The sequence below is a fragment of the Galleria mellonella genome, unplaced genomic scaffold (assembly GCF_026898425.1).
Source record: "Galleria mellonella isolate WM207_F2 unplaced genomic scaffold, CSIRO_AGI_GalMel_v1 utg56, whole genome shotgun sequence".
Taxonomy (NCBI): Eukaryota; Metazoa; Arthropoda; class Insecta; order Lepidoptera; family Pyralidae; genus Galleria; species Galleria mellonella.
This window is the reverse complement of record NW_026442117.1, coordinates 5,206,989-5,234,676: the sequence shown is the minus strand read 5'-3', so window position 1 is coordinate 5,234,676 and position 27,688 is coordinate 5,206,989. Positions and strand designations below refer to the sequence as shown.

At 33.7% G+C, this 27,688-nt stretch overlaps 1 protein-coding gene across 2 annotated transcripts in view; it reads right to left on the bottom strand.

The window, feature by feature from the left end:
• Positions 1-1,567: 1,567 nt before the first annotated feature.
• LOC113515992 (phosphatidylinositol 3,4,5-trisphosphate 3-phosphatase and dual-specificity protein phosphatase PTEN) overlaps positions 1,568-27,688 on the bottom strand; it is a 102,732-nt gene continuing 76,611 nt past the window's right edge. Inside the window, exons 6-10 of one of the 2 annotated variants that reach the window (XM_052899185.1) lie at positions 26,698-26,911; positions 25,618-25,715; positions 24,838-24,991; positions 17,742-17,796; positions 1,568-12,115 (exon numbers count right to left, since the gene is read on the bottom strand). In XM_052899185.1, the coding sequence (XP_052755145.1) occupies positions 12,112-12,115; positions 17,742-17,796; positions 24,838-24,991; positions 25,618-25,715; positions 26,698-26,911 (525 nt within the window). In that variant the 3' untranslated portion in view covers positions 1,568-12,111. The remainder of the gene's footprint in view (positions 12,116-17,741; positions 17,797-24,837; positions 24,992-25,617; positions 25,716-26,697; positions 26,912-27,688) is intronic. The other variant, XM_052899186.1, reaches the window with a different exon arrangement.

The window sequence follows — 27,688 nt, the reverse complement described above, 5'->3', positions numbered from 1 at the left end:
GGACTTAACACCGGACGGTGTTCTCTACCAGTCAACCATCAATATTACTATGGATTTTAAATAAAAAGAAGGTAGTTTATGCTTGAATACTAATTATCTGCTCATAATCGTGATTCATTAAACCCAAAATGTTTGTTTTTTATGTAATTTAAAGTGGCAAAGAACCTGATAGTACACATCAAAAAAAAAATTTTATGCCACTGAGGTGGCAAACAAGCATACGGTCCACCTGATGGTAAGTGGTTACCGTAGCCTATGAACACCTGCAATACCAGAGGTATTACGCGTTCGTCGCCGACCCTGAAGAAATCTCTCTACCCCCCTTTTGAAAGTGATAAGTCACCTATAGATATGAACAGTACCATGGACACAACAGAGTATACAGTGTCGCTCATGACACCCTTCATGTGAATGTTACAGTATAAATCATAGACTTTGTATAACGTACTCTAAATACGCTTGAAAATCAGCACGATTGTTTTCAGAGAAACCACGTATTATCAACCTGACAGGTTATATTGCTAGCAATGGGACTAGTAGTCCGCATTACTAACACCCCTCCCCCGGGGGGAAAGGGATTGTTAGTAATGGAGACTGGGAATCCCATTGCTAGCAATATACCCAACCAGGTCGACCTCCTCGCGGTCCCCCCTGGAAATTATCATGGTTAATTTCTGATGAATTCATCATGATGGGCTAACTGGCCTTTTTCATTCTCATAGATCACTTTTCACTGGTGCTCCACCAGCGTATCCCGTTAGCGCAGGCGGGGCTACCATACCATTTTCACCCATCAAAAAAAAGCACCCCTCCCCCGTTCCGTCGCTGGCAACGTACACCTCGCGGTTGTCAGATCAACCTCGCGGTTCTACCTGGTAATCATCGTGGTTAACTCCTAATTCGTTACGGTGGGCCGATTTGGCTTCATCCTCATCTATCATCTCTTGTTGGCACCCCGCCAACCACTAGTATAACCTGATGTAGGTAATATTAAATATAGGCTATCCAATAAATCGAAGAATCCAAACGAAATAAAAATAAATATATGTACGATTAGTACGGTGTTTATAAAAATGGGCGATGAACTGTTTTACCGCTATCGATATCCACAGGAAACCAAAATAGAGATATTTGAGCGGTGTCCATATTTCCCATGTTTAAACATCACAGGTCTGATAATCATTAGGCATGAAATACCGATCCGATATCTATACGGCAATCATCCATTTCAATATCGCCCATATCGATCGGATGTCTCTTTTCGAATATGGTAAAAGTGTTATCCAATATTATGTTCTGGATAAGGAGATATTTAATATATTCGTTACTGTACCAGTATTTACATACTGTTGAACTAATATATAAATATATCGTGTTTCATCTATGAAGCAGTTGTGTTTGCATGGCTGTGTTTCGGTTTGAAGGGTGGGATATGGCGTGAATTTACAGGGTACAGAGGAATATGTCTATAGGCGACGGTTACCACTTTCCATCAGGTAGGCCGTCAACTTGTTTGCCATTCTAAGTTATAATAAAAAAAAAGCACTCTCGCAAATGAAACACCAAATTATATACATCAATATATTTTATTTTACATAGGTTGTCTTTAATCACTCGACATTGCCATAGTTCCTTCAAAATATAAAAAAGACAAAACAAATATAAGACTTATGAGATCTTTTACTTACTATAAGAAAAATTTACATATTGTTGTGGAACTAATGTTTCTTACGATTCATAAAAAAGTTTTATATTCCATTTTAATGCGGAGAGGGCTTTACTAGTTTGCGGCGAGAATAAAAACATTGAAGTAATTCGTGTCACACAATTTCTAATCTATATCTAATAGTCGAAGTCTAGTTGCACCATCGTCTAGAAAGAGAAGAAATATTTTGAAATAACGCTTTGTGACTGATTCAGGTATAACCCGTCAAGTTTACACGCAGCACTCCCTGGAAAGACGTCTGCGCGGGTGTTATGTATTATAGCGGAGAAAAGCACACTCGCCCATACTAATACAGCAGCGGTAGACATCTGTCGCCGTTCAGGAGTGCCGAATACAAAGTTGACGAACTATAGTATTGTACCTAAGTTACTAGACAGAACCGAATGTCAATTTAAATACATAGCTTATTATATTAAAATAAATCCATCACAAAGTGTTATATTATTTACGACTCCATAATTAACCTCTAATTTACATGAAATCATGCAACACATTCATGCCAGGGTCAGATTAGGAAATGAGAAACAGCAATTGCCAAGACTGTAACTTTTCATTCTGCCTTAAGCCTTGTCCCATTAATCGTCTGACCGTTAGTTGGCGATAAACTGCTTACATTAATGCCCTCTCTTATCAAATCACAATATATTACAAACATTTCCTCGTTGATGACCTTTAAGCCAAAACACATCTGTACCAAAGTCAGGAATCGGATTTAATATACATTGTAGTTTTTAAGATCAAGTTTAAACAGATCTATATTAGCAATTTGAATTTTAAACTCTCTTATAATTTTCAAACAAACTTATTTCTCAATGCATGTACATCTATCGTACGCATGAAATAGAATGAGATGCAAGACGTGTATGGGTTTGACAAACACACACATAAATAACTGGTCCTTGACTTTTATATAAATATTAGTTATGTATTATTTGCAGTTAAAGCTCATTGGTTATAATTATCATTGTAACAACTGAATTGTTCCAATTTCGAAATTAGCACAACTGTCAATCCCATACATTTTGACATCTCTACTAGCGACATCTGGTAGAATGTTTCCTTTTTTTCCTTAGCCCCCGTTTTCATTAAAAAAAAATCTATGCCAAAACAAGTGTTCACGATACATATTTTATTGTAAATCATACTTTACGAATACAAAACAACGTGATCTGTTTCGTAAATAATGTGAGTATGGTAAAAACCCGATTTTATGTCAAGATGTGTTCCGGCCCCGGTGCAACCTGAGTGCAACCGTTCGACAGCACCAATAAAGCCCTTTGCGCTTCTACACTGTATCGCAATTGACAGTATCCTCTACTGAGCCTATCTTTATATCGCGCATTGTCTTATTATATTACATAATTCATCGTGTTATATTATTATACAAGGCATATTCTTTCATACGCGCCACCCTCGCAGACTTTGCCGTTGTCCGGTAAAATAATAGAGCATTCGTACACCTGTGCCCAACAGTGGGATACTACTGGTGACAATGGACTATTTTTATATGTTTTATTCATATTAGAAATAGGTTCATCAGACGTTTGACATTTTTATAAGTAAAAGAAATAGTGCCTAAATTATATAATAATTAGTGTCATAGTTATTAAAACGAATAAATTCACTGGTTATAAATAAAAAAAAAAACTGTCATAATGTTCGACCATTCCTTATATAACAAATTCGATGTTTCCATAGACAAAGATGATTTTAAAGCCTTTAACCAACAGTTGAAACATTTAAACAACAGTTGAAACAATCGAAGGGCAAACATCTGCGAGGGGGCGTTCTGCGACATCCTTTAAGTATAATCATCATAAGATCACATTTTTTTATAAGGCAAACAACAATCTTTTAAAGCTAAACCTTTGATGTAAGGGGGAGGGGGAAGGGAATCGAGCGAAAAACCTATAACGAAATTGGTCAACAAATTCGAAAATCTACATTAATTATGGAAAAGATATTTAACACTAGTGGGGGGGTCCATAAAAAAAAAATTTAAAAGTAAAAATTATCAAGAGAAATAAGTTATGACTTAGTCACCTCCATCTCGCCGTAGACGGAAAACTCTAACGAGACCTAAATTTGTACTTGTTGATATAATATGTGTATCGTATATAATGCGGACGCCAAGTAGATTGTATTTGCTGCTTATATTAATATAACAAACAGTTGAGAACACAATGCAATTAAGAATTCGCCGTCCGTTATGTACAATGTTGGATCGACACGTTCCAAACGAATCAGAGTCAAATACTTAATATAGAACGACGATGCGTTCCCAAGCGACACATTTATAAAATAAATTATAAACTAACAACGCGAAAATGTTATGTTCATGATCTTTTAGTGTGCGCGCACACTACAGACTGCGCGTGCGCCGCTCAAATGACAATTACAAATTGGACTGATCGAATTGTGCGTTCAATTAAACATAATAACTATTAACATTGCAAACTACAATATTTATTAAAAAAAAAAAAAGGTTTATAAATTTTGTGATTTATAACAAATTTTTTATTCTTTTATAAATATTCCCAATAAATCCATTTGTCATTTGTGATCTGTCTTAGTAAACAACATAGCTACAGCAGATCGCACTTGAAAACAAATATATTACAAAACGATTAAGCGAATTGATTTTTATAGTGTCAAGTCTGTTAAATCCAATACAAAATTGAAAAAAAAAAAAGGTTATAAAATATATAAATTACCACATTTCCAATTCCTCGCCGTCAATCGACATTGCGCTACACACTCGTCTGTAGTATGCGCGAACCCATAAAACATTCGAACTGGAAGCATTCAAGTGACTCCTTAGTCTTATTTAAAAAAAAAAAAAAGAACTAAATCCATAAAGCCTAAACGAACCGAAAAACTAACAGTTTTATAAATTTAAATATAATCATTGCAGCTCATATTCACGTTCTGATGATTTCTATGACGCTCTTAACCTATCTTACATTAACGAACTAATCTAATCTACGTTAACCATTCCTTAATGTATAAACCTATTGAATTTGACCAAAATACCAGGTAAACAGTTACTTTTAAAAAATCGATCACGTTTTGAACTCAATCTCTTCACATCTCCGTTCTCCTCATCACATTGGGACGCCAATTCATTATTAATCATTATAATACTTTAGGTATAAAAGTCATAATATTATTGGCATTTCAGTAAAATCCTTTCGCATTCTGAACACGAATCACCAGAGCCTTTCGTACTTTATTTGATAAATAAATATCTACCTACTCGCATCATACAATACAATTAAAAATCGATTAACAACTAAATTACTGGCGCACAGTTCCATTTCAATTAAATGCAATCTTAGAGTTAAAATTCAATTTTAATAATGGAGCAAAAGGTCGGCGATTCGAAATAGCAGGACAGCAAGACTTATTCCCTCAATCGTAAAAACTTAAATTCTCTACAAATCTATTTGAACTATTTACACTGTTTTGACACTTTCTTTCAAATTGAAAATTAAACTAAAAAGAAAGAGACAAAATAGTTCAATAGCTAAAATAGATTTGACGTTTTTATGAATAAGAAGGTTACACTACAATGTTGGCAACCATTAAAGATTTACGATGGACATTTGACAATAATTTATTATAAATGTTAAAAAAAATATTATGCTAAGTAGTGATTTTAAATTTCGAATTACATTTGTTACCATAAAGAGAGTATATTTATATGTTGCCAGTATTTTTTTTAAATACGAATGTCCAATAATTTTCTTGCACTTTGTTAACACAAACACTATACTTGTGTACCAACCTTATGACATAAAGCATCACTACACAACAGTAACAGTTTCAAATGGCATCTATTTAAGGGTGCATCAAACTGGCCCACTATTTCGATACCATTCGACCTATTCGCAATGGGGTCGATTGTGAGATATCGTACTCTAAAAATAATTCTAATTTTACAGATGTTTACAATCAAGATCGGTCCAGTCTTCCTAGAAAAATGGTAAACGGTAACGATAGAGTCGGTTTCGATTAGCAGTCGCATAAGAAAGAACGAGACACCGGCTGTTGCCGTCTCATTCTATCTTAGGGAATCGCTAGTGATAACGAGTATATCGATAGATTCTTTTGCCACATGTCTAGGTGGACTGTTTACTTGCAACTTATGAATTTTACCTGTCACCATTAACCATTTTATATACCATTCCTGAAACGTCATAGAAACAAAAAACGGAAACCGTGCTACGGATCTGTCAATCCTGCCATATATTAACCAATTTTGTGAAAAAAAAAATTACACACGTTGACCGTCCGCGAATTATATCGATAGAGTGTCTCCATAGAAATGTTTCGAGAAAAACAGGTCAACTTTTTCACAGATTTTTGCGTGAAAAAAGTTATGAGTGATTCCTTTATAACTTCTATATTTATTTTGTCTTATAAATTCTACACCTTTATAATGCGTAAACACTCATTTCGTTTATTAAATAATACGTCAAAATACATTTTATGTATAAGTATATAGAACAAACGAGTCAGCTAATTTGACAATTAGCTGACAAAAAGTTGACCCGTTTTTGAGACTCGATGCTCTATCTATATAACCTAAAGTTAATACATTGACTTTGTAATTCATAATAAACTCATGTTTGGGAGAGAGCGCTATGTAATTTATTTAGTATTTATGGTATTATATAGAAACCTTTAAATATTGCAATATTTTAAACTTTTTTTTAGCGAATGTACTTCTAAACATATAAACAGAATAACATTATATTAGTGATGAGATTTAAAGGAATAACGCAAAATATATGGAGTTGACCACGTCAATTTCATACATTTTGCACTTTGTATGAGCGTAACCATGAACATACGATATTGACATAACCTGTAGCTGCTTATATAAACAAATGAAAATATACCACGTATCTACTCGTTAACTACTGTCAACCTCATACATTTTGCATTTTGCCATTTAACATCTGTTAACAGAATGAGTAACTTGCTTATAGGCAACAAAATTTATTTTTGTATTTTACATATTTATATTGAATTTTGTATAATTTGCATTTATATACGCGTTGAGTATATATTTACAGAAAAAAATACGCAAATTTGAAATTTGTCTCATTATGGTTGAAACAGAGAATATTGATTTAAATAAATATTTTCTCTCCCGATCTAAATTTAAATAGAATCATTTGTATTACAATACATTTGAAAATTAACTTCATTTGGATTTAGATATAATTATTTGATATAATTAGATATTTAAATCCAAGTTAACACTTCGTTAAGTCAGTGTTAAGAAAACAAAAAATAAATATAATGCCGCTAGGGAAAGTGCCTCGTTTAGTGAATTATAAACCCCACTTTACACGAATAAGATTTATGTAATCCACCAATTTAAATTTACTAATATAAATATTAGGCTCTTAGTGCGAGTGGCCTATTCGACTCGGTGGGTTATACAAAGCATAAGCACAAGTTTTTAAATCTCCTAGTAAATCTTTAGGTTCTTGCAACACAGTACGCTCTCACAGGCCGGTCAACGTGTGCACTCAACAAAAGACGGCTACTTAAACTAGTACAGATCTGCGCTAACACTAACGTACCGAACGATAATATTTACAATTAAAACATAAAAATAGAGGTGAACGCTCCTTTTGGGAAAAACAGTGTTGATTTTGGGAACAACTGACAGATTTTTTTTTTTATTTTTTATTCAAATCAGTGGGTTACCCCATAATGAATATGTGAACCCAAAACTCACCGACACTACAATCAAGTTTTGGATTGGCTGAGTTTTCTTCAGTGCTATTTTTTGCAATCAAAAAGTACTTTAGATTAATTAGAGGGCTGTAATATACATAATTATGTACAGGATTAGGTTAAAAGCACACAAACTCAAAACTCAGTGATGAATACTATCACTGAGTTTTGGATTGATATGCCTTGTAAATAATACGTATGTCAACAGTGAACCCAACTGATCAAAAATTCTTTTCTGCAAATAAGACAGTAAAAAAATCTTACTGTTAAAATTCAACCAAATTATGTTAAATTTTTCAAAAGTGAACGATTGGTACTAGTGTCAAAAGATTATAATTAATATTGAGACATTCTGAAAAGTTAATTAAAAAACAATACAACTGTTCCCAGCATCGTGACTGCACATAAAATAAAAATAAAAAATAAAAATAAAAAAAGACACAAATACTTTAAGAAATAATTTAAGAAACTGTGCAAGAGTTTAAATTCACCCATGTAAATTCAATAAAACAGTAAGTCGAACCCTTATTACTGCGACTGACTTGGCACCATTATATGCAGATCCTTCCATGCTATTTTGTTTTTTTTTTTTTTATTTAATTATTAGATAATAGACACCGTATCACTGTAATAGACCATTAATAGAACTGGATACTTTATATTTAGACGAATCAGCGGCGCCCCCAAATAAATAGTACATATTTTAAGCTAAAGTTCGCCGTGTAGGTCCCGGCATAGAATAAACCACCCCTTCCTTTCTCGTGGGTGTCTTGTAAGAGGCTACTAAGGGAATTTAAAGGTCAAGAGATGGGCAGCAGCGTCCCTCTTAAAACATCACCAAAAGCCAAACTGCGATTGCCAATCCGCCTGCCAAGAGTGGCAACTACTGGCAAACCCTCCCTTATGGGGGAGGCTATGTTCAGCAGTGGACAGTTAAAGGCTGATACAACAATAACATATTTTAAGTCTTAATAATATAATAAAATTGTAACTGGACAATTTCTGTGTATGGGAGATATTTAAGATAAAATGAGGGGGGAAAGTGTCTTGAAAAACGCACGGTGGAGAATCACCACCCATTAAAATGGTTGGGATGGAACATTAATAGCCCGAATAACCAATAACCGATAGGGAAGAAAGGTTCTTGAGAGGCAACCTCGTATAGGAAAATACAGTGTAAAACAACCCTCCACTAGGTGGAGTGGCGACTTCAAATGCATTGCAGGGAATCAGTGGATGCGGGTGGCTCAGGACCGTTCCTTGTGACAATCTGTGGTAGAAGCCTATGTTCAGCAGTGGACAGATAACGTCCGACATGACGATTATTATAACACTAGAGAAATCTTACGTGCCACCTGCACGCATTCGTACTTTTCAAGTAAATCCGTTTTTTTTTAAATATGCAATTAACATATATCTATTGGTAACTATGAGAAATGTAAAAAATACAGATTCTGCTGCATATCATATCGTTTAACCATCTCAACACCGAACCTATTACTATGCAGAACACGAGCTAAAAATAATTTTGTACTACGACCTAATTTTATGATCACGCTGAGTGGGAATTAAATAAAACTATCATAAAATGAACTCCACCATTCAATGACGTAACCTTCAAACGAATTTACCATGATATGTGGACATAATAAATCATGTATAATAACAGATCTTAAAGTAACATCATTATTTATCTTGACATATTACAATTTAAATAAATTTTATATATATAAAGTTTTTGGGGGCGCCTGTGGTGGGTATAAACCTAAAAAAGATGTTCTAGGAAAAAAATATTTGTTAATTTAGTAGAAATCTATTTTTTTTGTTAAAAATTAGGATTATTTACACTGACAAATATTATAATCATAGGCGGTGAAATAGTACATTACTGCAGCGGCCAGCAACTGAGGCATTGATGGACGACCGTGCAAATGTGGGCCGAGGCGTAGCCGAGGCACACATACGTGAGTCCATCGGCGCGTGAAAAATTATTATTATTCGTTATTCGTCATTGAACTTAAAAAGTAAAATTGTGTTTTTGATTTCCGCGCATTGTTTGAGAAAAGTACTATACAAGCCTTGGCCACAACTAGGCATTGATGGACTCACGTATGTGGGCCTCGGCTACGCCTCGCTCCACATTTGCACGTTCGTCCATCAATGCCTCAGTTGCTGGCCGCTGCAGTAATGTACTATTACTAATTTGTCGTTCAGATACAGTAACCGCGTAACGGGTCTAATTTTGTTGGAAGTCACTTTACTAGCCAAGTGTGCACTATGCAATTTCACTTGAATAGTGACAATATCGTTTTATTGAATAACAATAGAGCGCAGGAAAGAATATAACTGTAAGTGACGGGAATTAACACGATACAATTATATAAAACAGGAATCAATGTAATTCTATGACACGGGAATTTATGTAATTATATGAGACGGGAATCCATGTAATTCTAAGACACTGGAATCCATGTAATTCTTTGACACGAGAATCGATGTAATTTTATGACACGGGAATCGATGTAATTATGACAAGGGAATTAAGGTAATTATATGACACGGGAATCGATGTAATTATAAGAGACGGGAATCCATGTAATTATATGGCAGGGGAATCAATGTAATTCTATTATATAAGAAGGAAATAATATAATTACAAGCTCATTGTAATTATATAATACGGGAATTATCGCGATTATGCAGGTAAGTATAATAAATTGAGTACAACTGTTGGTTGTCCAGCGTGTCTTTTCAACAAGTTTCGAATTAATGATACCCATTATGAACAAAGCTAATCAAGTGGGGGAAAAGTGCAGTTTTCAGCTAAGCACGAAGGCATATTTAATACCCGACATATGGGTGACGTCAATTATAAGTTATAAACTTTTTTTTTACATTTGGGGAATACCAGATCATAGACAAAATATATAATATTTTCTATGCTATTTTTGAATTATTGTAACTAATAGCCACTATTGAAACAAAATAAAACTAATATTGCCACAACACTGAAACTCCATAGCGTTCAACTTGCAGCTTATATACACTAATTATGACGATAGCCGCTGAGATCTCTCTGTACTATATAGTTACTCGTAAAAAATAAAACTGTCCGTCGGGACTTAGTCAATAAGGGTGGGAAGTACTGCCTCGCCGTACGGCAAATAATTCTTTAATAATTAGCAAATATTAAAAAATTATATATAGAATTACCTAATAGAAATTACCAGTATGACAAATAGAAGTTCATACATATTAGGTGGCCATGACCGCCTGTACATTACTTAGCCGCATTTAGAATCGTCCAATTATAAAAAAAAAATCTATGGTTCACTAGCCAACAATGACAATAAATAAAAAAAATAGATAATAAAAAATTTAAATTTAGAATTGAGATTTTCTTTTAAAAGTGGCCAGTTATTAGACTATTTTGTAACATTGTGATGTTCAAGAGGTCAACAACCACTAACTAATATAGGTAATGACAAGAAATTCTTAAATTAAACATGTTTAATAAACAAGTTCATTATACCCTTTCCTGAATACTTTTGCAAATTATTGCATGTAATTTTTTTTTTATAAAAAAAAACATGTTTCGTCACACATTGTGTCCTGATGGCCAAATACTAAAGCGAAAGGATATAAAATTCACACAGGTCTTGCAAGTTAAAATACATATCAACATTACATACATGGTCAATGAAATATTCATTTATAACAAAAGCACCGCAAATTGGAATCTGCCATCTCATATCTCCCCAATATTGCTACAAAAGCATTTTTATATTTCTCCTTTTTTTTAAACAAGAGTACATGGAATAAAACCAAATCTAACTGATATGTAAAAAATCCAAAACAGATGGGTACATTTAATTGAACACAAAAACATTATTGACATTATATCAAATATAAACATAGTATGTATATACAGGTTTCAATTTAAAAATATATATATATATATATATATATATATGTATATATTTAAGTTACAAATGTCGTTAATTGAAGGACAAACACTGGCCGGTTATATTAACTCTAAGTTCGATTTCCTGTTTAGTGGCAACATTGATTCGTTTCCATTTTCAAACATTCAAACGGCTGCCACTGCTCTTAGTCTATGTATTTATAGCCACGAAACCAAAAGCTGTTACCTGGCTCAAGAATTAAGTATGAAGTTGCAACAAGTCCCCGATACCACAGGGATCGGGAACTTTATACCGGTAGCGCTACAACATAATTATAACCGGGTAACACTTATTCAATGTACTCAGTCAGACATCGTATCTTACCTTGTGACCATACTCTACTAAGATTCAAGTAACGAAGGGAAAGAATTATGTTTTTTTTTTTATTTTTACACCGAGGTAGCCATATTTAGTACTGACTCGTCACCGCGTCCATTGTCCGTGTAACACTATCACAATCACAGCCGCGCACGCGCGGTGCTACCCACCATGTTTATATTAATACACAACACAGAACACTGTTTCGCGTAATCACTAAGGCTTCTAGATAAGTCACAGAGTCACCATGTTAGATTCTAGCCTTGCCATTTATGAGGGGAAAGCAGGATTATTTATAGAAGAGTGAAGAGGTCACCAATCCCGTGTCACCCTCACAAGTATGTGGATTCACCTGAAAAATGTAAGAAACCTATATAAGCATGTTGAACGAACACACGCCACATACAGATTACCAACTTTGTACTTCCTGGTCTCACGTTTATGAATAAAACAACGATTTAAATCGAATAACGATCAAAATATTTATATTATTTTTTTTTTCTCGTTCGACTGTACATTAAAATTAATTTAATAAATGCAAGCGATCGATATTGTAATATCATGTTAATGTATTCATTATCAAATAACGCGTTCTATTTTTGAAAGCCAAGAAATCAAAGTGTGCGTACAATTTTGTGCTTTGATTGAATTTTAAATTAAAAAAAAAAAACAAGAATCTGTATGTGGCATGTGTAATGCGTTCATATTGTGCTAAGCGATCGATGTACAGCGAATGTATGGGGGGGTTAGAGATACAAAATGGATGGATGAGACAATTTAATGAATATATTTACACAAAACACACTCCACACACACAAGGTCAGGACTGGGTGACAGTTACACGTATTAGAGTCAATTCACACAAGTTACACGTATTAGGGTCAATTCACACAAACTTCAAATACTATTTTTCAAAACTTCATATTTATATTTTTTTTGAAATGTTACACATAGCTATTAATTGATTGAAATTGAATATTATACTATTATAGAAATATTTACTGTTCATGTCTATAGGCGACGACAGTACCAATACCAATTTCCATCAGGTGGGCCGTCAGCTTTTTTGCTATTCTAAGTTGCATAAAAAAAAAAGAAAATGTACGAGTAGACCCCATTGGGCACATTATGTTAAAATGGAAGAATTATCTTAATAAAAATAAATAGAGGCATTTTAACAATGATTATGTACTTACATGATTTTATAACGAAATTATCCGAATTGTAAAAAATAATAATATTTAATGCATTGCAAAATGTTATTAGAAGTTAACGTAAACAAATTTAAGAATGAATTAGATAAATATTCTATTTATTTTGCTCAATTCAATTCTAATCCTTTTCCGCGCGAAATCTTTTTATTCCGTTCCCGTAGGAATTTCCGGAAATCCCTTTTAGTAGGTTCCTCTGCACAAATAGTATAAAAAAAGAAATTGAAATTCATAAATTAACTCAACGAGATATTGATAATTAGATTTTTTTAATACATTAATAAATTTTATAAATTAAATATTAATTATTACGTCATAACATTACTCGATCGATTGGTATTGAATTAAACTTCAAGGCAATGATAATTAAGAATCATTGTGCGAATTGACTCAACGAATAGATCCGTGTTACAAATAATAAACCACATTTTTATTTATAAAAAAAAAAAAAACAAACAATAACACGAAACTATCCTCCAGTCCGTTATCACCAAAACAACCACGTGATTACATATCAGGGGGCCTACCATGAAATGAAATTCCGAATTTTCGCGCTCAAATTCGTGTTTTTGTTCGTAACTAAATTGACCCAGTAAATGGAGCTTAACGTTTCATTCATCATAAATCCTATCCTAATAGACCAGAGGAATGATATTTTAATATTTTTAAATATTTTAAACGGCATGTATTATGTAATTTTAACATCAAATTTCTATTTCGTTCGTCCCCGAAATTTCGGAAAATATTTCATGGTAGGCCCTCAGTTGTTAAGTTCGTTAAAAGGTTGCATTGTTGATTACGAGACTGATATGCAATTTATAATGTCAGTCCACTGATTACGTGAAATAATGCTGTCATTTGAAAGTCATTTTAATGTCAATGATCATCAGAGTATAGCTAGCTGAACATCATTGATACATGATCAGAGATAAGAAGGAAATTAGAAACAGAGCCCATTCAATCGAATTTTAAATATATAAATGTTCTTTATTGCATTCAAACATACAGTAATAATAACAATTAGAAACAATGTAGGCAAAAGTGAACTTATCTCTAGAAGAGATCTCTTCCAGTCAATCTAACGCGGTGGTATAGGAAGTAATAAGTGGACAGCGGTAGTGCAAAACAGAAATTAGAATGACAATGAGACTATTGTTATTTTTTATGTTTTTTTTTTTTGGTAGATACAAAATTACAAAAAAGTTTCTTTTTCACTAAATATTCACTAAATATTACATTCTGAATAAGAAATGTAATAACGATAAATAATTCGAATTGTTTTTTTCTTCAATCGAATTATTCTGTTTCTTGTTTTCAAATTTTTAAATTAAGTGCATTGGAATCTTTTTATATATAAAAATTACCATTTTTTTAATATAACTTAAATGATGCCTGAGGTCTCGAAATGGAAAACTGTCAAACTCTTTTAATTGGTGACTAAATAAATATATAAAAAAAATATATATATAATTTGAACAGGCCACTTAGTGTCCACTAGTAAACAATAAAGATATTTAATAACAGCATTATTTCACAATAAAAAAAACAGCATGCACATGAAAACAAGCACAAACATTATAACACATAAATAAATGTGACAAATAAACACACATACACGTTCAATATACAAAATGATAGATCGCAGACAGATGATCGAGATTAGGTGAACTCACTTGTAATACGAAACTTAAAATACCCGCAAAAATTATTATAAGTATAAATATATTATAAAAATTTAAACGGAATTTATATAAAATATTTATTTATTTTTAAACCATATCTTCGACTTTTTACGATGTCTATATAAATGTATAACGGGAATTTTACGAAGCAGTTTTATGAACTAACGGGAATCCGGACGTGCGAGACGAGACGCTGTCTGTGACTCAAAACGCCGTACTTGCCCTGAAGATTTCCGGATGAAATCGTAATAATTTTCGGAAACGACTAACATGGTAAATTAATAAAATTCCAGTTATACATATATATATAAATATAAATATAAAAAAAAATCTCTCTGTGATCCACTGTAAACCACACCGTAATCTCTCTCGATGTTATCTCAATTCGTCTGAAGAAACCCGAGGTGTCCACATATGGTATATAAACAATCATTGTACATTTACGTACTCATTTATAAAAACTAATATAATTTATTAAAAAAAAAAAAAAAAAACACTTCAAATATTTCTATAGCTGAAAGCTGTTTGTTAGATATTTGACATTTTTTTTTTTACAAATAAAAGGATTAAAAAATTATGTATAATGAAAATTATAAGTTGTTTATTATTATGCTAAAATGAACGTTATTATATAAAAAAAATACAGTTTATTTTACATTTATGGATGATCTGGATTATCGATCAAGTTGGAAAAAGCAATAATGAGAACACACTTGAACATAAAATGTACGTGGGTTGAAAAATGGATGAAAACAATCATATAAGCGGAAAAGGGAACATCACAAACATAATGCAAGCTAGTTTGGAGACAAGCAGGTTCTAATGAAAACAGTATATGTATTATTAAAGTAAATATTATATAATAATTAATTTGAATTCCACAAAAAAAACCGACCTCAATTGTGGTAAAACGAGTTATTTTAATTTAAAAACTTTAGTTAATACTGAAACGATTTTAATAAATTTTCTATGGGTCCAATCCGTTAATATGGTATATCCTTTCAAATAAAAAAAAAAAAGAGAAAAGTCCAAATAGGTTTACTGAACTGACGGAGTTATGGGGTAACAAACAAAAACATACAACCATACAAATTGAGAACATCCTGCTTTTTGAAGTCGCTTGAAAAAGGCGACTTAAGTCTATCTAAAAATATAAAATAGTAATATTAATATTTTAATTACATTGACAAAAAAAAAACCCATTAGTGCTCTGATAAACAGAAAATTGTTTCAATTAATTTAAACGAAGCTTTTGACCACAACTGAATATCAATAATTTGCTCTTTTTTAAGGCAAAGCAATAAACAGAGTTGTGACCATTTTGTGTTACTATAAAACAGGCACGAAAGGAAAATTATTGTTACTTCTTTTATATATTTTCCTCTTTCTTTGTATATATATATTTTTTCATACATTTTTGACGTATGTTTATTTATATCTGTGGTTATTAGTGTGCTGTAAGTAATGCAAATAAACTAAGTGATCATTTATGGATTAAATTAACAATCAGTAAATTAAAAAAAAATAGAGGCAATTGGGTTTATTACATTTTTTGTTTATATATATATATATATATATATATATATATATATATATATATATATATATATATATATATATATATATATATATATATATATATATATATATTATACAACTTAAATGGCAAACAAGCTGACGGCCTACCTGATGGAAAGTGGTAACCGTCACCTATAAACATGAGCAGTACCATGGACATAACACAGTATACTGTTTCGCCCATGATACCCCCATGCGTTGCCATTCCTGAGGACTCAGGTGTTATTCCTCTGTACCCAGTAAATTCACGCCAATAATGAATAAGGTAGTAATTCTATTGCACTATTAACAATGTTCAGAGATGAACGAAACAAAAATTTGATGTTAACATAAGAAATGCACTCTTGATTGTTCGAACTTCGACACTTTACAATTGCGTTTATGACGAATAAAAGCATCACTCTGTATTTATGATTCCAATTTCGATGTGAATGTGTTCCATCGAATGCATCCACCGGTATACTCATGTGCATATACTTTCATGCACGTTTCGAATATAATGAAATGCTATGCAATGCTGAACTTTACTTGTGATCAATAAAACGATCATTTTCTACATAAAATATACAATTGGACATTTTATTAAAAAAAAAAAAACTTTAATAACAAACATGCATGTATTTTTTTTTTATGTAACTGTGGCGTCTGTAAATAAATATTGTAAATATTCATCTCATAGCCACTTGTCAACATCATTACTTTCTTTTCCATCAAGTAGGTTAATTAAAATGTACATAGATATTTCACCTCTTTCTATCTTTCGGACTGGACGTACAGACATGACAGCGACGTTTACTTTCTACATTCAATTCTGGTGTCATTTTCTCATTATATGTCAAGTTAGTTGTTATTTATTTCCTCCAAACAACTACATAACTATATCTATTTTGTAATGACTGTTTGTACTAGAATAAAAAATAAAAAAAAACAAACTCGGTATCATTTTGAATTAAAAATACCGACTCGATTACACTGAATTTATTACTGAATTGAATCGTGTAGCACGATTTCGAAACAAAAACAGTCACTACTGGCGTGAATTTACAGGGTACAGAGGAATAACACCTGAGTCCTCAGGAATGGCAACGCATGGGAAGTATCATGGGCGAAACAGTATACTCTGTTATGTCCATGCTACTGCTCATGTCTATAGGCGACGGTTACCACTTTCCATCAGGTGGGCCGTCAGCTTGTTTGCCATTCTAAGTTGTACAAAAAAAAAAACTACTCAAGCAACTAAAGAAAACGTGTGTAAAGCCAGAATAGGTAACTGTAACATAGTTAATTTTAAAAGATGATAGTTATTTTTAACAGTAACTCTGTTATAGACATTCATTTACAATATTTTATTGATCACAAGCGTGCTAATAATATACCGTGGATAAAACTATATACAAAATCGTTGGACACAAGCCGTGAATGGTAAGCGGTGGCAGGAAGCACACAGACATGTACGGCGAGGAGTGGCAGGTGAGAGCTGGCAACACGGACAAGAGAGTATAGTTACGTGTGCGCGTCGGGCGACAGCTGGCGGTAGCGGCCGACGCGCTCGCAGCCCGGGCCTGCACACAACACCACGTCACATGCGGCCGCGGGCGGACGCGGGCGGTCGCGTGCGGTCGCGTGCGGTCGCATGCGATCGCATGCGTACACACGCGGCCACGCGCGGTCGCACGCGGTCACAACCCGTCACTCCGTCATCATTCCATAATCATTTATAACTTTGTATTTATATATTAGATTATATAGATAGATAGTCTCCATAGAAATGCTTCAAAAAATAAAGCAAGTCAACTTTTTCATTCAACACTTATGAGTGATTCCTTTACAACTTCTATAACTATAGACAAAATAACTATTTTGTCTTACAATTTCAACATCTTTTTAATGCGTAAACACGCATTTATTAAATAATACGTCATTGACGATACATTTTATGCGTAAGTATATGAATAGAAAATTTGATTTAAAAAAAACAAGTCAAAAAGTTGACCCATTTTTGAGGCTCGATGCTCTATCTATATAATCTAAGATATAGATATATAAATATATATTTCATACTGAATAAGTTTATATTTATGAAATTGTTATGGCATAATGCAAAGTGAGACTTTCTGACCTGTTACCGTTTCATTACTGAAACTGTAAACATCAAATATAATGTTTCAATAGCTTTTCAACAATAAAAACGACTTATTATCCATTACATACTTGATATTATTTTTCATTGCAGACTTAGATTTATACAAGTCTACACAATATAAATTTATAATGACGATGACATGATGACGTGTGACTAAAACAGGCACAACCCTTACGAACACTATTGCATTGTGGCAACTTGAAATCTGTCCATAATCATTTTCATATACTAAACTGAGAAAACAAATACACAGTAATAATAATATTTTTAAAATTTCGCTTTTAATTTTTTATCGGTGGGAGTGTATGTTAAAAATGGAAAAACAATCCATTTCTTGCAAAGTGAATTTTGTAATCAAATATCTAATATAATTTTATAATTAAAATCCAGGCCGGCTTATTGTGCTCCAATAATATAGTTGAACACAACGGTGGCTAGCTTATCCGTCATACTCGTGAACGGGTGATGCTTGTTGGGACTGGTCTGTTTAAGAGTACGGAGATTGATTGCAATTGTCTATTTGTACTATTTGCGATAGTCATTGTAACCAATCAAAATTCTTATAGCTAGTAAGGATCAACTGTTTTAAAAAAAGCATTCATCTTATATAGAATGTTGGAAATATAAAAAAAAATACTATTTAAAAACGGTTATTATTAATTAATTTACTTGAAAAAAAAAGAAATATCGTTATTATTTATTTAAAAATCAGTTTAGTTTATTCGGCACCAAATAGTCAACACTAATATCAGAATAGAATCGAACAAAACAAATAAAAAAAAAACAAATCCGGCAAATCATTGCGGACCTCGCGGACGTGGTCTAATTCAGTCCGATTGGTCAAACATTGTTTTAGTTATTTCACTAACTAACTTGACGCTAACACATCATAATACAGTATGTTATAACGTAAACCACTCCATAAAACATGTGTCAGTATTCATTAATGAGGTCCTTAAATATTTTTTCTTAGAAAAAAAAAGTTTATATTGTCATAAAATAAAATAAAAAAAAAAGCTTGAAAAAAGAACAATTTGTATCTGTATCGACAGCACTATATAATAATAGGTATACATCGGGTGGAAAGGGATTGTTAGTGATGGAGACTGAGAATCCCATTGCTAGCAATATACCAAACCAGGTCGACCTCCTCGCGGTTACCCCTGGAAATTATCATGGTTAATTCCTGATGAATTCATCATGATGGGCTAACTGGCCTGTTTTCATTCTCATCTATCACCCTTCACTGGTGCTCCGCCAGTGTATCCCGTTAGCGCAGGCGGAGTTACCATTCCATTTTCAACTATCAAAAAAAAAAATTGGTACACATCTTAAATTATATAGATAGAATGTCTCCATAGAAATGCTTTGAGAAAAACGGTTCAACTTTTTCATACAATTTTGCGTGATAAATACTGATGAACACTCATAAATACTTCCGTATAAGTAGTATAGTAACTTCTATATGTATTATGTCTTTGATTTCTGCTTTTTTTTATACAACTTAGAATGGCAAACAAGCTGACGGCCCACCTGATGGAAAGTGGTAACCGTCGCCTATAGACATGAGCAGTACCATGCACATAGCAGAGTATACTGTTTCGCCCATGATACCCCCCTTGCGTTGTCATTCCTGTGCACTCAGGTGTTATTCCTCTGTACCCAGTAAATTCACGCCATATCCCACCCTTCAAACCGAAACACAGTTATGCAAACACAACTGCTTCACGGTTGAAACGCGAATGGGACAGAGGACGCGTCTTTTTAATGAGTAAACATTTATTTTATTTATTAAATAATACGTCAAGACACATTATGTGCGTAAGTATATAGAACACTGATAAAAAATACGAGTCAGCTAGTTTGACAATTAGCTGACAAAAAGTTGATCCGTTTTTAAGGCTCGATGCTTTATCTATATAATTTAAGTGTATACATACTTTGTACTATGTACTACCGTTGATAAAGGAACAAGTTGTTCTTTTTTTGAAAATTTCATTTTTTTTTTATTTTTGTTAATATAATTTTATTTTTCTAGAAAAAGCATTCCTGAGACCCAATTAAAGAATACTAATACCATTTTTATCGAATGACTTACGTTAACTGGCATACTGTATATTTGTTAGCAGTATATAGTATTTCTATATATCGGTCAATGTACTGTAAATATTTTAAGTCGTATTTCGAGAATATAAAAATCAATATTTTAATTATCGTAAAATTAATTAACCATCTAAATTTGGCGCCTTTTTTCCTGTAATAAGAAGCCTACATGGACTGCCTAATAACTGGACCAATTCCCATAGAGATAACAAATTTATGGTATCCAAGTGATAGACAAAAAGTAAAATACATTTTTACCATCAGTTTGTCTCTGGTTTTCAATGATAAGGTAAATACAACATAAAGTACGTATAAACAAGGCCCTTTTTCCAACAAATGGCGACGCTAGCGTACCAAGAACCTTCCGAATGTATATGTCAATGAATACTTGACTAGAAATAGGAATAAGCACCTCGAGTAATATACATATTTTTTTTTATTTCATAAAAAAATAAACTTATTTTTTTCTATTCAAGTTTTCATATATCCGACACCTATTCCCGTGACAGTGAATAACAAAAACCATGCTTCACAAACATTTTAAGAATATCCCGTCGATAAATATAAAATTAACTATTTTATTTTAAATTTCCTTCGTATACTCATACATACATACATACATATCTGTCACACCTGTCTCCCATTAGGGTAGACTGAAACAATGGAACGCCAAATGCTTCATTAACTGAATTTTTTTTTTAGATGTATGGAATAAGATTTAAAATTAGTAAGAGATACAAAATTATATGATATATACAAACTATCAAATTTAGCTTGTATTAATTTCATATAAACTTTATCTTGTATCTATAACAAGTTTACTATTGTAATCTTTTGGAGGAAACAATAAAGAGTATCCATCTATCTTTTTTTCCTAACACAGGGGACAAAAAAGCATGCGGCTCACCTGATGGCAAATAACTACCGCCACCCATGATAACCCACAACACTAGAGGTATTGCAGTTGTACTGCCGGCATTTTAAAAAGGAATATGCTCTTTCCTCGAAGGTTGTGATATCGAATCGGTTCGGAAATACTGCTGCTAGAAATTGATTCCAAATAATGGTTGTGTGTGGAAGAAGTGTGCCTTGAAAAACGCACGGTGGAGGACCGCCACTCGTCCAGATGATTGGGATGGAACTTTAGTTTGTGGCAAGTTGTACGGTGGTGAAACTCAGCAGCAACTCGGAACACACCTATCCTATCCTACTAGAGGTAAAATTTGTACAAAAGTCATTTGCTTGGGTACCTCTGTCTCATTCGTCTTTCAACCATGAAGCAGTTGTGTTTGCATGGCTGTGTTTCAGTTTGAAGGGTGTGACATGGCAGTGAATTTACAAGGTATAGAGCAGGGTTTCCCAAACTTATTTTGTCTACTGCCCACTTTGAGAATAAATTATTTTTATTCTCAAAGTGGGCTCATAAACCTATTTTAGCTATTAAACTGTCTTGTCTCTTTCTTTCACGCTAAATTCCCAATTTGAAAGACAGTGAAAAAATATTCTAATAGTTGAAATAGGTTTATAGTTTTATTTTTAGTAATTTATTTTTTTATACTACTGAAGTGGAAAACAAGCATACGGCTCATCTGACGGTAACTGATTACTGTAACCTATGAACACCTGCAATACCAAGGGGTATTACGCGCGCGTTGCCGACCCTGAGGAAACCTTTTTACCCCCCTATTGAAGAACTCCATGCTGTAGTCTCTTAGGAGAACCTCGGCAAATCTATTAATAAGTAATTTCACGTTAAAAAAAAAAAGTATTTTTTTTATTCTCAAAATGTAAGAAAGCATGGTCAATCGTGTGAACGACACCGCGTAAGATCTTTATACATTAATTTACTTACTCCATTATATAACACGTAAACAATTTAAAGAGATCATCTGGAAGAACTGCTCGATTCCCGCTTATTGAATAATTATATTTAGTTTTATATTACACATAATTACATGATTAACGCTATCATTTCTTACTTTATTATGGTACACGCTACTATATGGACGACGCAGAGCTTAACAATACCCCCTTATTCGTAAAAACAATAAAACGATAAACTTGTCTTAAACTATTTAAATGTTTTGTCCTTTTCTTTCAATTTTAATTGTCAATGTGAAAGAAAGTGATAAAACATTAATAGTTAAAACAAATTTGTAGGTTTTTTATGAATAAGACAGTATACATTTGCACACTTGACACGTAACACTGTATAATGTGAAGGGTGGTAAAAAGAAAGTGTGTGGTAGGCGGTGGCATTCATCCATAATGGGACAGAAATTCGCATCAATTAATCTGTTGTCCAGTGTAGTATTAAAAAGGTCGCTTTATACCTATATATTAAATCAATGAAAAATATAATAATAAATATAATATCGAAATTAATCTCCCGATTGCAATGAATACAGATATCCGACTGGTATGGGCGATATTAAAATGGGTGAAGACCTTTCAATATCAATGTTCAGAAAACCCAATATATAGATATCGAAGCGGTACCGATATTATGCATACCTATTATACGAATCAAAACGTAATATTTTTTATAATTCTAGGCAAAAGGTAGTTTGAAAGTGTTTATTAAAGCGATATAATTGACCTGGGGATTTTATTTTACTCCCCTTGAAGAAAACTTCCGAATGAAATGGAAAAAATTGTCGAAAACGACAGACATTGATAAAGTTCCCATTATATCTACATATAAACATAAATGAAACACACAGGTGGCTCAGGACCATTCTTTATGGCAGTCTGTGGGGGCGACTTATGTCCAGCAGTGGACGGATAATGGCTGAAATAAAATTATGATAAACATCAAGAGATTTTTTAATAATTACTCACAAAGTGGCGATTAATGAATTTCTTTGTGACGTTATAAAGACAATTTTATAAATAACTAAGTCGAAACTGTATCCACATTTTTTAATGTACTTGTGTTCAGAGATACAAAAATTATCGGAATTCTAGTTACAACAAAACGCAACGCGTGTTTGAATGAACAAAATATATCAAAATAATTGAGTAAATTATCTAATAAAACAAAACATAAAAATATATATGCCAATACTATTATTTATTAGTGAGGGTAGTCGAAGAAATCGCGCGGGTTGCTTATGACAATACGCCGTTCACTTCAGTTCCATCGCGACCACGACGTGGTGCGATCCACGTCGAAACGTGACAATAAAAATCAAATATGCAGGTACTATTTACCTGTAATCGCGTCGCATTACGTCCGATTTTAAATTTAAAATGTGTGAACAGGGAGAAAATTAAAAATTAACTAAATATTATTTCGTTACATTTTTACGTATTAATTACGATATTAGTGTGTAGTGTCGAAAGGTAATGCGTTATTTTTGTGCACATTGTCGGTCTTACCACAAAAATAATTTAAAACACTGTCTATTTAAATAAAGTTACCAATACTCTAAGTGCAACAATATTCAATATATTGTTTAGTCATTGTTTAATACAGCGTTTATTTGTAATTTTGTGTTTCAAAGTTTATAAATTATTAGTACTAATTATAAAAATTTCTTCTTTTTATTACCTTTTATTTTTAATTTAAACTTTGTTGTGGTAAGACGATATGTTTCTAGGAGCTCTTTGTGTTCATATAGTAACGCGTGCCGGGGCGTAGTGCTTACACAGCCTGATATACATAAATAGCTATCACAATCAGCCACAAGTAGATGAATTATGAACCCTACTCCGTTAGCACAGGGGTCAAATCGCGTTCGACTACTCCGGCGAGTGTATCACCTGCGCAATAAATGACATTTCGTTTGCAGACAAAATTTTCCTTTGCCTCGTCTTCCCGAACTAAATCCGATAACAAAAAAAAACTCTTGGACATAATTTTAGTTCGTCATAGTAACACACTAACCTCCTTATTCATAAAAAAATTAATCTGTAAAATCTATTTTAACTATAAGCGGGTTTTGTCACTTTCTCGTAACAACGATATCGCCTTGAAAGAAACTGATAAAACACATCAATAGATAAAATGTGATCATCACACTATCGCAGTCACTACACAAATAAGGGGGTACCCATTTCGAGCGAGTACACAATATACGCAAAGGAAAATCATTTCCACGAACAAAACATCAAAACAAAAACGTCCGAGCGGGCTTCAAATACCGAGTAACCGCGACGCACTAGTACCGCGGCCGACACTACGAGTGGTCCCTGTCCTTTTTTTTCCTATGGTCTGCGAACTTGCCGCTGAACTCTCGCCAGGAGGCGCGCACGTCGCCGAGCGAGAGACGCGCACGCGGCGGCTCACGCGCGGCGGCCGCGTGCTGCTCGAGCTGGTCGTGCTGCTCGTGCTGGTCGTGCTGGTCGTGCTCACCCGAGTCCCAGGTGGCGTCGGGCTCGGTGTCGGCCTCCGAGCACGACGACGACGGCGACGACGACGCCGGCGACGGCGCTCGCGACGCCCGCGCCGGCCGCGCCGCCGCGTTGAACGTCGAGCACTCGGGCTGCTTCTGCACCACTAGCTCCACCTGTGGCAGTACCATCGTACACGGTTATCATTACATTTTAATGGATAATAATATAATGGTGGCACCAGTGAGAGATGATAAGTGAGGATGAAAACAGTTCTGTTAGCCCGTTACGATGAATTCTTCATCAGAATCACAATCTTCATCGCAATGTTTCCAGGGGAACTTGAAATGCACGTCGAAACGTTTGTAAAAAAAATCAGATATATATGTAATCAAACAGCTAAATCCAAGAACCAAATCTCTAATTAACGGACATAACTCTTAGCTATATTTGATTCTTAGTGGTTAACATGTAACTGTATTTGATACCAATGTCAGTTTTTGAACTGAATTCGCTAGAGATTTTGCTGCATTTGTTAGTAAATTGAATACACCAAAGCGTGTTTAACTAATTAAACTAGATGGCGCCACAGTTAACACATTTTAAGATTTTATGGCATTTAGCTGCCTCTGATTTTATAAGCCTCATATATATAAATACATACGAGATTGCACCCCATATTTTTTTGTAAATTAATCAGTAAAGAAGTAAATATGTAGATACTATTTACCAGCAAATGCATCGCGTTAAGTCTCGATAGTGTATTCAAAATTATTTTTTTGCATTAAATTAAATAAAATACCTTGAATTCCGGGGCATATATTTTATGTTGTTTATCTTTATGCGCGTCGTCTAACTGCCACTTGTTTAATGTCAATTTGAAAGTTTCTTGATTGGTGCCTGGAATAACATCAAAACGGTCACTTTAATAATCAACCAAACATAACAACATGTATACAAACTTTCATAACTGTAATACTAGCAGGATAATAACTCCTGGCCGAAGTTTCCCTAGAGACTGGAGAGAAAAGGGGGGTATTAAGGTGTTTTCCGGGTCGACAACGTGCACGTGACATTAACCAGAGGGAGACTTTCGTACAAAAGTCGATTGCTTGGGTACCTCTGTCCTATTCGTGTTTCAACCGCGAAGCAGTTGTGTTTGCATGGCTGTGTTTCGATTTGAAGTGTGGGATATGGCGTGAATTTACTGGGTACAGAGGAATAACACCCGAGTCCTCAGGAATGGCAACGCATGGGAGGTATCATGGGCGAAACAGTACACTGTTATGTGCATGGTACTGCTCATGTCTATAAGCGACAGTTACCACTTTCCATCAGGTGGGCCGTCAGCTTGTTTGCCATTCTAAGTTGTATAAAAAAAAACTATCATACAGAAATTAATTATTTAAATACAATATAATACAACTGACAGTTAGTGTTATGTATAATAGTTATTATATATATAATACTGTTGCTAGTTATATAGCTATAAATAATATAATTTATTATTTATCGTATTACTTTTGGAGCATATATGTTATGCTTTATATACAAACCCTATAGATACTTTCTCCTTTCAGGATTTCAAAGTTGACTGGAAGAAATCTTTTTAAATGATAAATCTGCCTGTGTACATTTCTGTTATAATCTAATATCTACGCTAGAAGTGAATAAATAAGTAATCAATAAAATGACAGAGTACAGTGGCATTACACCTGAATTATAAGGAATAACAACGCATGAAGGGTATCATGGGCGATACAGTATACTCTGTTATGTCCATAGTACTGTTCATGTCTATAGGCAACGATAACCATTCTCCATCAGGTGGACCGTCAGCAAATGGTATAAAAACAAAACATACAGAAACGAGTATACGTACTGTCGGGCAGCGGGTCGATGCGCTGGGCGCCGACCTGCGCGGCGACGAAGAAGGTGTTGAACCAGAAGTGGAAGAGCTTCTCCTTGCGCATCATCATCTTGGGCTTGTGGAAGACGTCGACGCGCACGTCGCCCTGCAGCGGCGTGCAGTGCGCCAGCCGCACCGCCACGCGCACCTCGCCGCCGCCGCCCCACACCGCCACGCCGGGTGGTGGCTGCAAACCACCAAAACATATTTACATTATAACAAAAATTTTTTAAAAAAAAAAGTAATAATAATCCCCTACAAACCTATTTCAACTATTACACTGTTTTGTCACGTTCTTTTGAACTGAGAATTTAATACTAAAGAGACAAAACAGTACATATACACATTGAATTGACAATTACAGTCAGAATACATTTTTTTTTATACAACTAAGAATGGCAAACAAGCTGACGGCCCACCTGATGGAAAGTGGTAACCGTCGCCTATAGACATGAACAGTACCATGGACATAACAAAGTATACTGTTTCGCCCATGATACCCTCATACGTTGCCATTCCTCAAGACTCAGATATTATTCCTCTGTACCCTGTAAATTCTCTGCCATATCCCACCCTTCAAGCTGAAACACAGTCATTAAACATAACTATTTCACGGTAGAAACACGAATGGGATAGATGCCCAAGCAAACGACTTTTGTACAAAGCCTCCGTCTGGTTTGCTTATGTTTTTTTATTTTGCATTTAATAATACATATAAATAGAACTTAATGATAACTTTAATTTAAAAAGAGTAACCGTTGTTGTTGCCTCTTTAATATGCTTTTATGTACCTAATTGTATTTGTATAATTTAGGTATTCATTATGTTGTGAGTGCTTGAAACTGATAGAAATTAACTTCTGACTACCCTTCTTCTAAATAGCGAATATAACGAACGCACACTATGTATTTGATCTATATTTCTTTCTTTTTTATTATTATTTTTTTCAGTGGTATTTCGCGGC